The 15,428-nt window shown below is 31.5% G+C and overlaps 1 protein-coding gene across 7 annotated transcripts in view; it reads left to right on the forward strand.

The window, feature by feature from the left end:
• Nucleotides 1-15,428, forward strand: part of Tbck (TBC1 domain containing kinase) — a 215,916-nt gene that overhangs the window by 55,628 nt on the left and 144,860 nt on the right. For all 7 annotated transcript variants that reach the window (XR_013426040.1, XM_021720499.3, XM_040293008.2 and 4 more), the window contains 6 exons: nt 2,911-2,971; nt 4,216-4,277; nt 4,869-4,930; nt 5,830-5,978; nt 8,279-8,417; nt 10,915-11,014. Coding sequence is in view for 6 of the 7 variants with exons in the window: in XM_021720499.3 (XP_021576174.1) it covers nt 2,911-2,971; nt 4,216-4,277; nt 4,869-4,930; nt 5,830-5,978; nt 8,279-8,417; nt 10,915-11,014 (573 nt within the window). In the remaining variant the exon portion in view is untranslated. The remainder of the gene's footprint in view (nt 1-2,910; nt 2,972-4,215; nt 4,278-4,868; nt 4,931-5,829; nt 5,979-8,278; nt 8,418-10,914; nt 11,015-15,428) is intronic.

Below are 15,428 nucleotides of genomic sequence, written 5' to 3' on the forward strand. Positions count from 1 at the left end.
GCCTTTAAGAATATGATCTAATAGTTTTAAATAAAAATCTTGTTTACTTTTCACTAGTGGCTACATGTAGGTAGAAGAGAGGTTAGGAAATGTCATCTTCAGCAGAATATCTAAATTTAAAAAATATATATGAGAATGAATTTTGAGGAACAACTAATAATGTGGTAATCTGTCCTCAAATTATCTGCCAGTGTTAGATACTCTGCCTTCTCTCCTCTCCTTCTTCTACCATAGCATCTGGGGGCAGAAATCTGGATTGTTCATTTGTTTCTACCAAGGGATTTTTCAAATATTTTGAAAAGAAAATAACTCATTGAACAATTTTCATTTTTAAGAATTTGGTTGATATTATTATTTCATTTTGTGTGTTTAAGAGAAAATTTCTTTAAAAATTCTTTGTAACATACCTGTAATCTCAGTGACTTGGGAAGCAGATGGGGTGTGAGGGGGTATCACAATTTCAAGGCTTGCCTTAACTACTTAGTGATACCCTCTTTCAAATTAAAAAAATATAAAAAGGACTTGGATGCAGCTCAATGATAAAGTCTCTGGGCTTAATCAGCAGTACAAAAACAGCAAAACAAAACATTCAAAATAATTCAATAGCACATGTATTATATAAAAGTTAAGAGATAAGTTTTTGGAGTTCAAACTGTATTTGTAGTCTGATGTTGCAAAGTAGAACTGTGTGACTTTGGGTAATATGTTAGTCAACTGTTACTGTAACAAATACCTGAGATAATCAGTTTGCAAAGAGAAAAGAGTTATTTTGGCTCATATTTTGAGTCACAATTAAATGGCCCTGTTGCTGGGCCTGTGGCAAGACAGCATGTCATTGTGAAAATGCTTGGTGAAGCAAATCTCCCCTCATGACCAGGAAGCAAAAATGAGAGGAAAAGAAAGAGCAGGGACTGAGGTGTCACTATCCCCTTCAAGGTTATGCCTCCAACAACCTGAGAACTTCCAGTATGCTTCACCTTTTAAAGTTTCTGTCACCACCTAAAAGTGCCAAACCTTTAACATATGGGCCTTTGGGGTCATTGAAGATCCAAAGTATATCAGGTCATCACCTCACTTCTCAAGGCTTGGATTCCACTTTCATAAATAATATTAGCATCTATTAGTATGGCATAGAAAACCATTCATTAGTGTTTTATTTTTAAAATAATGATGTTAATATATTCATAACATGATGGCTTACATGTTAGCATTGCATTTTCTAAAGGAATATGCCAGATTTTATGTTTTTGTCTAACCATCCAACTTTTCATTGGTATGCAGATGATAGTAAATATTATTTTTGTTTAAAATCACAGCTGAAATGAAAAATTTTTGGAATGTGGATGTGAAGTGCACATAATAAGTATAAATATAAAGTATACAGCTTTTCCTTTTTGCTAGCATCCCAGATATATAAAGTCTTCACTAGTGATCTGGGTACATTTTCTATGAGTCATTCAATTCAACAAATATCAATGAGTATTTACTGTGCGTTTGACACTTATGACAACAATAACAAGGGATAAATAAGACACATCATTCGAGAGCTCATGATTAGATTAAAACCTATAAACTTTGAAGGTAAATACTGAGAGCTGTGTGATTTAAAATTAAATTTAATTCTACTGCAGGCCTTTATGGAACTTTAAGTGGTACTCAAAGTTTAGGTATTCAGCTTAAGGATGCCAGACTAAATATATGCTTAAATCTTCTGCCTCATCAAACTCTTTCATTCAGTGTTTTTTTTTTTTTTTTTTTTAAACTGGGGATTGAATCTAGGGATGCTTAACTATTGAGTCACATATCCAGCTCTTTTTAAAAATATATTTTATTTAGAGACAGGGTTTTACTGAGTTGCTAAATGCCTCAATATGTTGCCTTAGCTGGCTTTGAACTCACACTCCTCCTGTCTCAGCCTCCCTAGCCTCTGGGATTACAGGCATGTGCCACTGTGCCCGGCTTCTTTCATTTAGTTTTTAAAGGCTCTCTTTATCTATAGTTCTGATCTCAAGTGTTCAAGAACATTTTTTTCTCTTTATTAAAAAAGCAGAGTCTACAGAAAGACTGTTATCTTCTTGTCTTCTACTTGTGAATCTATTTAAAAGATAATACAAGTTTAATTTCTAATGAAAGTGAAATATAATAACTAAAATTAATGAAATATTTTATACTTTATATAACCCTCATCACTACCTATAGGGTATGTACAATTAATATTCCAATTTTACCAATTTAAAAAGGCAAGCTTAATGTGGTGAAGTAATGTACTCAAGTTATGTAGCCATTTGGTAATGGAAGAGTCGATTGTTATTCAACACATAATTTTTGGAGGTATATTAGTCAAGATGCCATTCCCAGAAAAATCCAGAGGCAAACTAATAAGGAAACAATTAAAATATAATATGTGCATCTTTTATAAATGTGCCAGGTGCTATGGGAACATCAAGGTGGCTGTCTGAAGTTACTATGGAAGGAAGGATTGTTAGGGGATGTTTCTCAGTAGAGGCAATAAACTAGCTGAATCATGATACATAAGTAGGAATTATATAAGTAGGTGAAAGGCTAATGCAGATCTTTCCCCAGGGGTATCTTGATCTCTTAATAAAATAATACTTCTTGTCATGGAATACCTCTAGATAGCCAAGTACATATGGGACTCAAATGGAACAATGCTTAAGATCAAACCAGAATGTACTGATCCCTAGACACATGAAATGTTTATTAAATATTAAGCAACACTTTTTAAAATGTCATTTTGCCAGTAATTGTCCTTTAGTGAAGATGACTACAAATCCATAAAACCTCTGGAGATAAATGGCAGTACCTGATAAAATCAGCTTCAGATGTGGAAATTACCTCCCTGGAAGAAAAGATATAAATAACAAGAATTTCTTTGCTCATTTTATTTAGGGAAGAAAATTATTTCAAAGCTTGGATATTTCTGAAAGACTAAAGTTTTTGCTTACTTTGGGTAAGTGTCATGCAATTGATTACCTTTCCACTATAAATATAATCTTTAGTAACTTATACATCATGAACAATGTACAAATCATGCACATTGAAGATGTGTTCTTTTGAAATAGTGAAATGTCTCACTTCTCCAAGTTTTTAATGATCAGAGCTAAGCATTAACAGGAGAGCTTAAGAAATGCCTTCTGAAATGTTATAACAGAGCTCATTAAGGAATTTCATGATATAGCCAAATAGGCTAACTTATAAAAGCAAACTATGTGAATATAAAATTATACCTCTCTGTAGCAATTTAACTTCAGACAATGTTTTTTAACTTTGGGATTGTCTTTTGGTTTGACTAATGTATCAGTAACAACTCAGGAAGAAAGTTTAGTTTTCCTTATAACATGCTCATATTTTTTATGTATTTGAAATTCATATTAACAAAAATTTTTTATAATCTACTTAAGAATTGAATAAATTAAATATGGATGTTAATAAAGGAGAGAAGAATATTGATAAAACATTTTATGTAAAAGCAACAGATTGTATTCAACTTAAGAGTTTACAAATAAGAATAGTTATAGAAAAGTGATAATAAATCTTGATAATGAAATATAAATAAAATTACATGAAATTTTATCAGATTCACCACATTTAATTACAAAAATTGATAATATAGCTATGAAGAAATATTAGAGATTACTAAATGTGGTTTACAGACTAAGCTTATACTTTAAATCCCCATAGAAATGTGTGTATTCTCTAAATTATATATAATAAAAAAGAAATTAGTCTAAAATCATGAAAAACAGTCTTATTAAAAGACTGTTATTAAATAAAAGTCTTATTTTTACCTTTCTTAAATAACAGCTTTATCTCTACTTAATTGCTATCTTTCTGTACCTATGATTAATTAATATTTAGTATTTGAGGTATTTTTTAATCAAAACATATAAGGAAAATTAACAAAGTCATATTTTTTTTTAGAATTCCCAAGTGCCAAAACTGTTACTATGTGACTTAAAATATTTGTTGTCTGATTAGTCTTATTTATTTAAGTACTGGGGATTGAACTTAGAAGCAGTGAACTACATCCCCAGTCCTTTTTTTTTTTTTTTTGAGACAGGCAGGCCTTGAACTTGTGATCTTCTTGCTGAAGCCACCTCAGTTTCTGGATTACAGGCATGTGCCACCATGCCTGGCTAGTCTGATAGATTTTTAAAAGCAGAATTTCTTCATATAGTGTTTTCTGTTTTATAGACTGTGTAGATGACACTGTAATAGTTCTGGCTGAAGAGCATGGTTGTCTGGACATCATAAAGGTTTGTCATTAATCAGTGTTTTATTCTGTTTATACTTATTTAGCAGAATATGAGAGATTGGATAATTTATAAAGAACAAAAACTTATTTTATCACTATTTTTGAGGCTAGAAAGCACAAGATCAGGGTGCTATCAGACTTTGTTCTCTAGTGAGGTCTGCATCTATAGAAGGGAAGAGTGGTGGATCCTCACAAGGGCAAGCTAGGCGAATGCTAGGTGAAGCCTCTTATATAAAGACCTTTATCCCAACCCCAAGAAGAGGAGCCCTTGTGACTTAATTATCTCTTAAAGGTCCAACCCTCTTAATGCTATTAACTTTTCCATTAAGGTTCAATACCTGAATTTTGGAAGGAATACAGTTAAATCATAGCAATCTGTTAATGAAAAGTTGTTTTGCATAGTTGAGATCCAGTAGCAAATTATTCTAAAACTGTTATTTCTCTTTATTTCAGAGAGTGATATATTAAAATAAATTTATATAAAGTACAGATAAAGACTTAATTAAGACCTTGTGGAGAAGCTAACATTTGAGTAAAATATATTTCTGAAATGGATCATTACAAATTATTATTTTCTGTCTTTCTTTACCAGGAACTTCCTGAAAATGTGACAAATCTTTTAAAGAAGTGCCTCACTTTCCATCCTTCTACGAGGTTGATATTGTTAAGACTTTAAAAATATGTTGATCCTAAACATATAAGCATCTGATTTTTTCTCTTATTATAATACTAATAAATGACATATAAATATTTAAATATATAAGGCATGTACATGACTAACATTAGTATCATGAATGCAAGTGATATAAGGCTTTAATTTTTTATTAATAAAAGAAAAAATTATTAAAGTTAAATCATGACATATACCAAAAGAAGTTACTAGTTCATTTCATAGCCTTCAAGTAAAAAATCTCTTTGAATTGTTGATATTGTTAGACCCAATAATAATATGAGGGAAATGAGAACATACTTTATTGGTAGTATGTATTATATTAATGAGCTTGGATAAATGTTGAGGTAAGCTAATAATTGCTAATATAAAATGATTTCTTGGAAATTTGGTTAATTCATTTTCATTTGAAGATGTCAAAGACTTATAGCTTTTCTTAAACTCGTCCTACAATATTTCAAAATAATGTGTATAATTTATTTTTAAAAAACAATCTTATCAAGACAGAAATGGTGTTAAAAGCATAGTTTGGAGGATAAAATGCTACATGAACCTAAAAAGGTAGAAAGCATATTTAAAAGGTATTATTTTACATAATTATTTAATTAAGATATTCAGTAAAGCAGGTTCATGCTAGTCAGGCTAAAAGTTTAAAAATTAGATCATGAGGTATAGAAAGTACATCAAAACCTTAAAAATGAAGGATTTATGGTTATTTGATTGTTATTTAAAAATATACTTCTAGATTCTGCAAAGACCTCTGTTATTTTCTGTGCTAATGAGACATTTATGACTTGAGTATCTCTTTGAATGTGTGCCATATTCCTAGGAAATTTTTTATGACTTTCACTCATGCTCTGTATTTTAAATTGTGTTTCTCAAGGCCAACCCCAGATGAATTAATGAAGGATAAAGTGTTCAGTGAGGTGTCACCGTTGTACACCCCGTTTATCAAACCTGCCAGTCTGTTTTCATCTTCTCTGAGATGTGCTGATTTAACTCTGCCTGAGGATATCAGTCAGTTGTGTAAAGGTAATAATAAATAAAATATAGACAGTCATATAAGACTTATTTCTAGAGGAAGTCCCCTTATTCTCCTTTCAGATTTCATTTTATCAGCAATATATTTTTACATTAGTAGGATTTTCATGGATAATTATTTGAGAATTAAGTAATGGTTCTAAATGTGTTAAAAATATAACTGACCCCAAATTTTAATCCTTTAAATTATGTATGTTCCATGTAACTTATTATAAATTATGTCTAAAAATCATGTTATTGATAGGAAGTTGTTCATACCATTATATTTTACATTTGAAGAGAATATCAGCTTTTAGGTTTTCATTCTTTTAATCCTTTTATCATCGATCAATTGAATGATTAAGTGATTTAATAGCACTAGAGACTGAACCCTGAGGTGCTCTACCTCTGAGCTATATCCTCAGTTCTTTTTATCTATTTTCATTTTGAGACAGGGTTTAGATAAGTTACCTAAGCTTATCAGGTACTTGAAATCCTCCTGCCTCAGCCTCTTGAATAGCTAGGATTATAGGTTTTCATTCTTGTGTAATGACTACAACTCACAAAATATGTGTTTTAGTGACAACAGTAAATTACTTTTATCCTGAGAAATTATCATGACACAAGTCATGGCAGAATATATTTATTAAACATTTATTCAATATTTATTGAGTTCCTACTATTTACCACACACTGAACATATCAAATGTGAAGGCAGGCAGGCATTTAGTTACATATCACTATTATAAACAAAGGTCAATATGAACATAGAACAACAGAAATAGTAGAAGGAGAAACTAATTCTGTCTGGGACATCAAGAAAGACTCCTTAGAAACATCTAGTGCCTTGAAACATGAGATGAGACAGCTTTTGTTAGTTTATGTATCAAATGCTTTTATTTGCTTTTACTACTTTCTTGATATAGAGGGTAAAATTTCCAATTCTATTCCTCTAATATAAAGGATAAATATTCCAGATTTTCATTTTTTCTAGTTTCTCTTGGTCTAAGAAGTAGGCTTATGAACTAAAGGTGTCTAATGGGATTCATAGAAAAGTCTCCTTGGTATGACAGTTTCTCCTAGGAAAAATTTTTGACAAGAAATATACTACAACAGCAGTTCACCTTCCGTTTTGAGTGCAGAAAATGTGTTTAGGTTTTGACAAACTTTAGCTGGGTGCAGTGGCACATGCCTCTGGCCCAGTAGGCTAAGGCAGGAGGATTGTGAGTTCAGAAGCCAGCCTCACCAAACTCAAGGCGCTAAGCAACTCAATGAAACTCTGTCTCTAAATAGTATACAAAATAGGGCAGGGGAGGTGGCTCAGTGGTTTAGTGGCCCTGAGATCAATCTCCAGAACCCAAAAACAAAAAGACAAAGTTTAGATCCTGAGATTTATTTAGCATAAACCACTTTTAGTAAGATATTATTTTCACTAAGAGCATTCAAATTATTATAAAAACTGAATTTGAATTTGCCAATCTGGCATTCCCCTCTGTGGGAGAAGGGATACCCAACTCCATCCCATTCTAGCCATCATTTTCTATCTGAAGGCAGGAAGCACTCATGGTAATCAAAGTCCAGAGGCATAGACTCCATCATAGAACCATACAACACTTTGCCTCTTCCTGGCCATGCTATCACACACAACACTAGAGCTTGCTGGAGTTGGGTATTTCCCAAATCCCAAGTCAATTAGGCTCTAGCTAAGCTTCTTCTGAGCACAGGCCTTATTTATAAGAGTGCTCTGACATGTTTCAAAATGGTTTCATGTTCTCCTCCCCCTGCCAGTAGCATAAGAGCATTTGTATCCAATATTTATTGTGAGAAACTAATGAAACTCCTATAGGTAGAACTCACAGAAATATGGGGTCCTTCTATGAATGGGTTCCCCTGAAGATTTTAACTTTCAGACTTTTACAATACTGAGTACCCAGCAATTCATTAGTTACAGTTCAGATCTTCCTGCCCTAGCACTGGTTCCTAGGGTGTTTACCACTCATGAATCTCTGCTTCAGTGAATTGTGACTCTTAATATTCTCCTATTTATCTCTGTAGTATTGGGGTTTGTCATTTGTCCTGTGTCCTTACCTCTTTTGTATATCTGAAAGAAATCATTGATTTTCTTTATTATGTTTAGGTTTTTAATTGTTAGGTGGAATGGCAACTTCCCAGCTCCTAGCATGCATGAAAAACTAGTAACCAGACATCTGTTCTTCAGTTTTTTTTTTTTTTACTGTTTCTAAATAGAAGCTATGTTGACATTTAACAAAACAAATTGTACTTGCTGATTTGTTTTTATTCACCATTAATAGATATAAACACTGATTACCTGGCAGAGAGATCTATTGAAGAAGTTTATTACCTTTGGTGTTTGGCTGGAGGTGACTTGGAGAAAGAGCTTGTTAATAAGGAAATCATTCGATCCAAACCACCTATCTGCACACTTCCCAAGTAAGGAAAGAAAACTTCTCTTGGAAATGGAAAAAACAAACAAACAAAATCTGGTAATAACCCCCAAAATAGTTTGGCTAATTTTTTTTTCCTTTTGTAAACATTCCAACTAAATGATTATGCAGAAAATTGGAAGTCAGCCCCTTTTTTGATTGATCAGAGTTTGTGTGTGTGTGTGTGTGTGTGTGTGTGTGTGTTTGTGTGTGTGTGTGTTTTATTTTGAGATGCATCTCACTGAGTTGCATGGCTCCTCCTATTTGCAGAGGCTGGCTTTGAACTCACGATCCTCCTTCTCAGCCTCCGCGGAGGCACTGGGATTAAAGGCATGCATCTCACTGTGCCCAGCTGATCAGAGTTTCTAATTGCAAAGTTTTTGTCAATATTTTTACTGTGTTTAAATATTATTATTATTATTATTATTTGGAGGAGGATACCAGGGATTGAACTCAGGAGTACTCAACCACAAAGCTACATTCCTGGCCCTATTATGTATTTTATTTAGAGACAGATCTCACTGAGTTGCTTGGCAACTTGCTTTTGCTGAGGCTGGCTTTGAACTCATGATCCTCCTGCCCCAAGATGCTCGGGTTACAGGTGTGCACCACCATGCCCAGCTTAAAGATTATTTTTGATAAATAATTTGTTTTATGATCCATTTGAATAGCATCAGAATAATATTTCCAAAACAGAATTTCCTCTAAACTCTACCTGAGAAAATTCAAATTCTTTGATTGCTGTTGTTTTTTTGTTAAATTTTTTCTTTTTAAGAACATTTATTAAGAACTTTAGTTTTAAGTTAGTGTTGTGGAACATTGTGCAATAATTTATATTAATGAAAAGTGTATGTCAGAACAGTAATAGTCAAAGTAGTTAATAAACTGGACTAGTATATACTATTATAGAAAACTGTCCTTTTTCCAAATACACTTATAAGGTTAAGCTCTGTGACTTCACTTACTGTGCTTACAGTTTAGAAAAATCTGAAACACACTGAATTATTAATTAGATTGGAAGTTTAATAAGTATCCCTAAGGGCCAAAATTGTCATTACTGTACATTACTATTCCTATTTATTCAGGAAAATATGAACATGAATTTCTTTTCTTTTGATACTGGGGATTGGATCATGGATGCTCTACCCCCAGCCTTTTTTTATTTTTATTTTGAGACAGGGTCTCCCTAAGTTGTTGAGGTTGGTCTTGAACTTATGATCCTCCAACCTGAGCTTCTCTAGTCAGAGGGATTATAGGCATAAACCCAGAGTGAACATAAGTTTTTTTAGCTTCTATCCATGGTTTAAAATTTTAATTTTAGATTATAGAACAGGTTTGCTTATTGCATATAAGTTTTGAAACCATCTGCTCTTCCCTTTTTTTTCTTGGCTTTTTTATTTTGATAAATTATTTGGATAGACCACTAGGTTTCCACTTTTTTTCCCTTTAAAACTGATTTTTAGATATATTTACTTCAATTATACCACTCATCCATTGAATTAAGTAAAAAACAGAGATGAAGATGATGGAAATACTAGGAAGAAATGATTTGAAAGATATATAGATTCTTATTTATTTATTTTTTATGTCAGGGATCTAATCCAAGAATTTTTAACCACTGAGCCACATCCCCTGCTCTTTTTTTTTTTTTTTTAATTTTGAGACAGGGCCTTGCTAGTTGCTGAGACTGTCCTCAAACTGGCGATCCTCTTATCTCAGCCTCCTAAGTCCATGGAATTATAATCATGAGCCACCATGTCTGGCATATAGAATTCATTGAAATTTTAATATTAATTTTTTTTTAGTTTTTGGCAGACATAACATCTTTGTTTGTATGTGGTGCTGAGGATCCAACCTGGGCTGAACGCATGCCAGGCAAGCGTGCTACCGCTTGAGCCACATCCCCTCATTGAAATTTTAAACAATCAATTGTTAGTCAATATTCTTTCCCCTAAGAATTGAGAATGTGTTTTTTCTTTTTCCCTTTATCATTTTTCACCTATATAAACTTCAGGAACATCTTTGTATAGTGTCAGGATAGTAAGTTTAGCATTGAAACTACATGAACAGTTGTAAATGATAACCTTGTATTCCTAAAATGCATTTATTTTGTGTGTGTGGGGGTGTAGTAATAGGGATTGAATCTAGAGACAATTTACCAATGTACTACTTCCTCAGCTCTTTTTATTTTATTTTGTTTGCTAAATTGCCAAGACTGCCTTCAACCTTGTGATCATCCTGCCTCAACCTCCTAAGTAGCTGGAGTTACTGGCAATTGCCACTGCATCCAACTGTGCAATGCTTTATATATAAATACTGTGTTCATATCAACTCAAGAGATACCTAAAAATAGGACTTGTTTGGAGAAGTCTCAACTACCAGTTATACCTTCTAAAATTTATTTCTTGATGAAGGGATTATTACTTTGAAAAATTTTATTTTCTAGAAAAAACAATAAATTGGATTTTATATGCTAATTATAATTTTTTAAAAATCTCTTTTAGTTTTCTCTTTGAAGATGGTGAAAGCTTTGGACAAGGACGAGATAGAAGCTCCCTATTAGATGATACTACTGTTACATTGTCTTTATGCCAGCTAAGAAACGTAAGAAAAATACTTTGCCAAATTTGCTTCAGGTATTTCTTAAAATACCTTTAAAGATGCACATTAAGCTTTGTACACCTCCCAGATTTCATAAAATATGTGAGAATTTCTGTAAGATATATGCCACAGAGTGCTATTTCTAGAAAATAGAATCTGTATAATTTTAGCTTTATTATATATTGTGTGATTCTTCACAAAAATGATTGTTCATCTTTTCATCATCTTTGGATAAATATTCTCATTTCTCCACTTAGAGTTATCACTTTTTAAAAAAATCTTGTTTTTGTTAATCTAGTGTTACAAATGATATTTTTCAGTGATACTAATCCTAATCTAATTTTTAGTGCATTTGTCAGCCTCTTCATATTTTTAGCTGTTCATATATACTAGTTCATATCTTTTATCACTATTTCTGAATAATTTCTTATTGATTTGAGGGCTTCTAAAAACTACATCCAGATGTGGTGTCTTTGTTGGCTATGTGTCATCTTCTAATCTTTTGTTTTTCTTTTAATTGGACTTTTAGTGAATAGAATTTGAAATTTTTATCAACATCTTTATTTCTAATTTAATATATTTTATTTGATATGTTGTGCTTGTTGTAACCTATTTAAAGTTGTATCAAGTTATAAATATTTTTTGTAATATTTTTCTGTATTGTTTCTAAAATATTTAAATAATTTTTATCATATTTAGTTCTTTAGTCTACCTGGAATTTATATCTAAAGTACTTGTGACAAAGATGTCCAATTACATATTTTGTTCATAGGAAATAATCCCTTGTCTCATCACCATATGTTAAATAGATTATTTTCTCCTGTTTTGATCTGTAATTCCACCTTTTTGGAATACGCATGGATATGTGTCTGAGTGTTTCTATTCTGCTTTGTAGGCCTGTTTGTTTAACCTTAGCCAGTTTTACAGTGTATATACAGATTCTTTAAAATTTCCTTGAAATTTTAAACAAATTCCATAAATTGGAAGAGCCTCAATTTATTATCTTAAAATGGGATAGGAGCTCTTTCACATCTTGCTCTACTATTGATTTCTGTTATCATCTTACAGAGTTTCATTAAAATATGTATAGGATTTCGATTGAAATTACATTGAATTTATAGGTTTATTTGTAGGAAATTGATATTTGTAAAATATGGAGTCCTATTTTTTGAACATTCCATAGGTATGATATTTATTGAAGTTCTTATAAATTTTCTTTATACTGTCTATATTCATTATCAGATGCATTCTTACTGCCACTATCATAAATAGAATGTATTTATATGTATTATTTTTTCTAACTTTTATTATGAAAATTTTTAGAGAAGAGTTGAAAAAATTTTGCAGTGAACAACTTAGTACATAGATTAGGGGTTGGTATGATGTCTTGGTCGAATCAAGTCACACCTATTATATACCTATTATTTAGAGCTGTTTTGTGCTACATTGACAGAGTTAAGTGGTTGCAACAGAGATCACATGACCCAAAAAGCTAAAAATATTTATTATATGTCCCAACAATTAAATATTTTGCTATATCCTAACATAGATATAATATAATATAATATTATTATAGAGTCTATAATTAACATTTTGCTTTATTATGTATGTCTCTACCCCTCTAGCCATTTGTCCAATCATCTTACTTTTTGTTCTTTATTACTGCAATTTAACATATACAGTAACTGGAGTTAAAGTTTTGCATTTGCTTCTTTTTTAAAAATATTTCTTAGTTGTAGATGGACATAATATCTTTATTTTATTTATTTTTATGTGGTGCTGAGGATTAAACCCAGGGCCTCACACATGCAAGGCAAACACTCTACCACTGAGCTAAAACCCCAGCCCATGCTTTTGATTCTTTTCAAGGTAAAATTTGTGTATGGTAAATGCCTGGCCTTTAGAAAAAGAAGATGTAAAAAAATTTAGTTTTTTCATCATCATATTAGCTGTATGTTTCTCTAGATATTGTTTATCAGAATGAAGACATTTCCCTCTAATTTTAGTTTGCTGAGAGTTTTTATCAAGAATGGATGTTAGATTTTGTCAAATGCTTTCATGCATGTTTTGACAAAGTTTTAAGATTTTTTTCTTTAACCTGTGGATATGATGGTTTATATTAGTTGATTTATGCATATTGAACCAGCCTTGTAAGCTTGAAATGAAATTTACTTGGATTATGGTATATAATTATTTTTATACATTATTTAGAGTCAAATGCTAGTATTTTATTGAATTTTTGCTTCTGTGCTCACAAGAACTATTGGCCTGCAGTTTTCTTTTTTTGTAATGTGATTGTCTGTTTTTAGGATAATTCTGCCCTCAGAGAATAAAGAAGTATTTCCTCTGCTTGTGTACTCAAAGAGATGATTATAATTTTTTTCTTAAACATTTGTATTCACTAATGAGCTCATCTGGTCAGGATACCTTCTGTTTAGGAAAATTATTAACTATCGATTCTGTTTCTTTAATACATATTGATGTATTCAGACTTACACATTTCTCCTTTGAGTTTTTCTAAATTATGTCTTTCAAGGAATTGGCAGTTCTGGGTTTTTTGGTTCTTTTTTTTTTTTTTGGTGGGAGGGTACTAGAATTGAACTCAGGGGTACTTGACCACTGAGCCACATCTCCAGGCCTATTTTGTATTTTATTTAGAGACAGGGTTTCATTGAGTAGCGTAGTTCCTCGCTTTTGCTGAGGTTGGCTTTGAATTCACAATCATCCTGTCTCAGCCTCCCGTGCTGATGGGATTATAGATGTGTACCATCACACCCAGCCTCCAGCTCTATTTTGATGATTGTTTAGTATATCTTTCTCTATTTGTTACTTATAATCTGCCTCTATTGTTATGTTTGATGTGAGTGAACTTATATTAGTTGTAAATGTATATTGTAAACTCCAAAGCAAACACTAATAAATTTTCGAGAAATATAATTGATATGCTAAGAAAGGAAAGAAAATCAATCATGTAAAATGATCAATTAAAACCAGAGAAAATAGATAAAGTGTGCATATTAATATGATATGCCTAAGTGTAGACTTTTGGTGTATATCCTACTTTTCTCTGAGTTTCCTCAATCTTTGTTTTGATGTCTATTTAATTTTGAAATTTCTTAGGTAATATTATGTAATGTTATTTTTGTATCCATACTGATAATCTCAATCTTTTAATTGTTGTATTTGGACTATTCATATTTAAAGTGATGATTGTTAGATTTATATCTATCATCTACAAACTATTTGTTGTTCATAGTCCATTATTGTGCTATTGCTATTCCTTTATCTTATACTTTTTGTATTTTGTCTGATTTTAATTGATCAATTTTACTTCTTTTAAACATTTTTAATGTTTGCCTTAGAGTTTGCAAAATACATTTACAAGTAACATAAGTTCACTTTCACTACATTTGCAGATAGAGAGTGCAGGTATTTTATAACATTTGTATGTGTAAATCCTTCTCCCATCCTTTATATCATTGCTATCATTCATTAACTTATCCATAGACTATTAACAAATAAATTGTTACCATTATTATTTTGAACAAATTCTTATCTTTTAAACCAATTAAGAATTTTAAAAAAGAAAGATGTATATTTTAACGTTCAGTTATAACCTTCTTTAAACAAACATTAATTCTTCCTTTCTTTAGGTGAATTCTGATTTCTGACTTTTATAATTTTCCTTAACCAGGGCTACCGACAACAAATTTACTTAATTTTCTTTATGAAGAAATATATTCCTTTTTCACTTTTAATGGATAATTTCACTTGGATATGAATTCTGGGTTGTTAGCCCCCTCCCCCCCGCCCCCCACACACACCCTGTAGTACTTGAATATTCTACTTCCATCTCCTTTTTGCTTACATGATTCCTTAAGTGAAATTCAACGTATTTTTTATCCTCATTCCTCTGTGTGTAAGGTGCTCTCCATCCCCTGGCTACTTTCAGGATTTCCTTTTTGTCTTTGATTTTCTGCAATTTGAATATGATATGCCTAGGTGTAGACCTTCGGTATGTGTTCTGCCTATTCTCTTAGTTTCCTGGATCTTTGATTTGATGTCTATTTAATTCTGGAAATTTCTTAGTTACTATTATGTAAAATATTTCTTCTATTTCTTCTTATATTTCTATTATATGTGTACTTTTTGTAATTGTCACAAGGTTTTTGGATACTATATTTATTTTTCTCTTTGCATTTCAGTTTTCAAAGTTCTTTTTGCCATATCTTTTATCTTCCTTATCCATGTTCAGTGTACTGATGTCTCTCAAAAGGATTATTTCTCTTATGATGTCTTCCTTTCTTTCTAGCATTTCCTTTTATTTCTTTATTATTTCCAATTCTTGCCTATATTACCATTTGTTCTTTTATGTTTCCCACTTTTTCTATTTAGAGCCTTTAGCAAATTAAACAGT

This window comes from Ictidomys tridecemlineatus, chromosome 9 (assembly GCF_052094955.1).
Source record: "Ictidomys tridecemlineatus isolate mIctTri1 chromosome 9, mIctTri1.hap1, whole genome shotgun sequence".
Classification (NCBI taxonomy): domain Eukaryota; kingdom Metazoa; phylum Chordata; class Mammalia; order Rodentia; family Sciuridae; genus Ictidomys; species Ictidomys tridecemlineatus.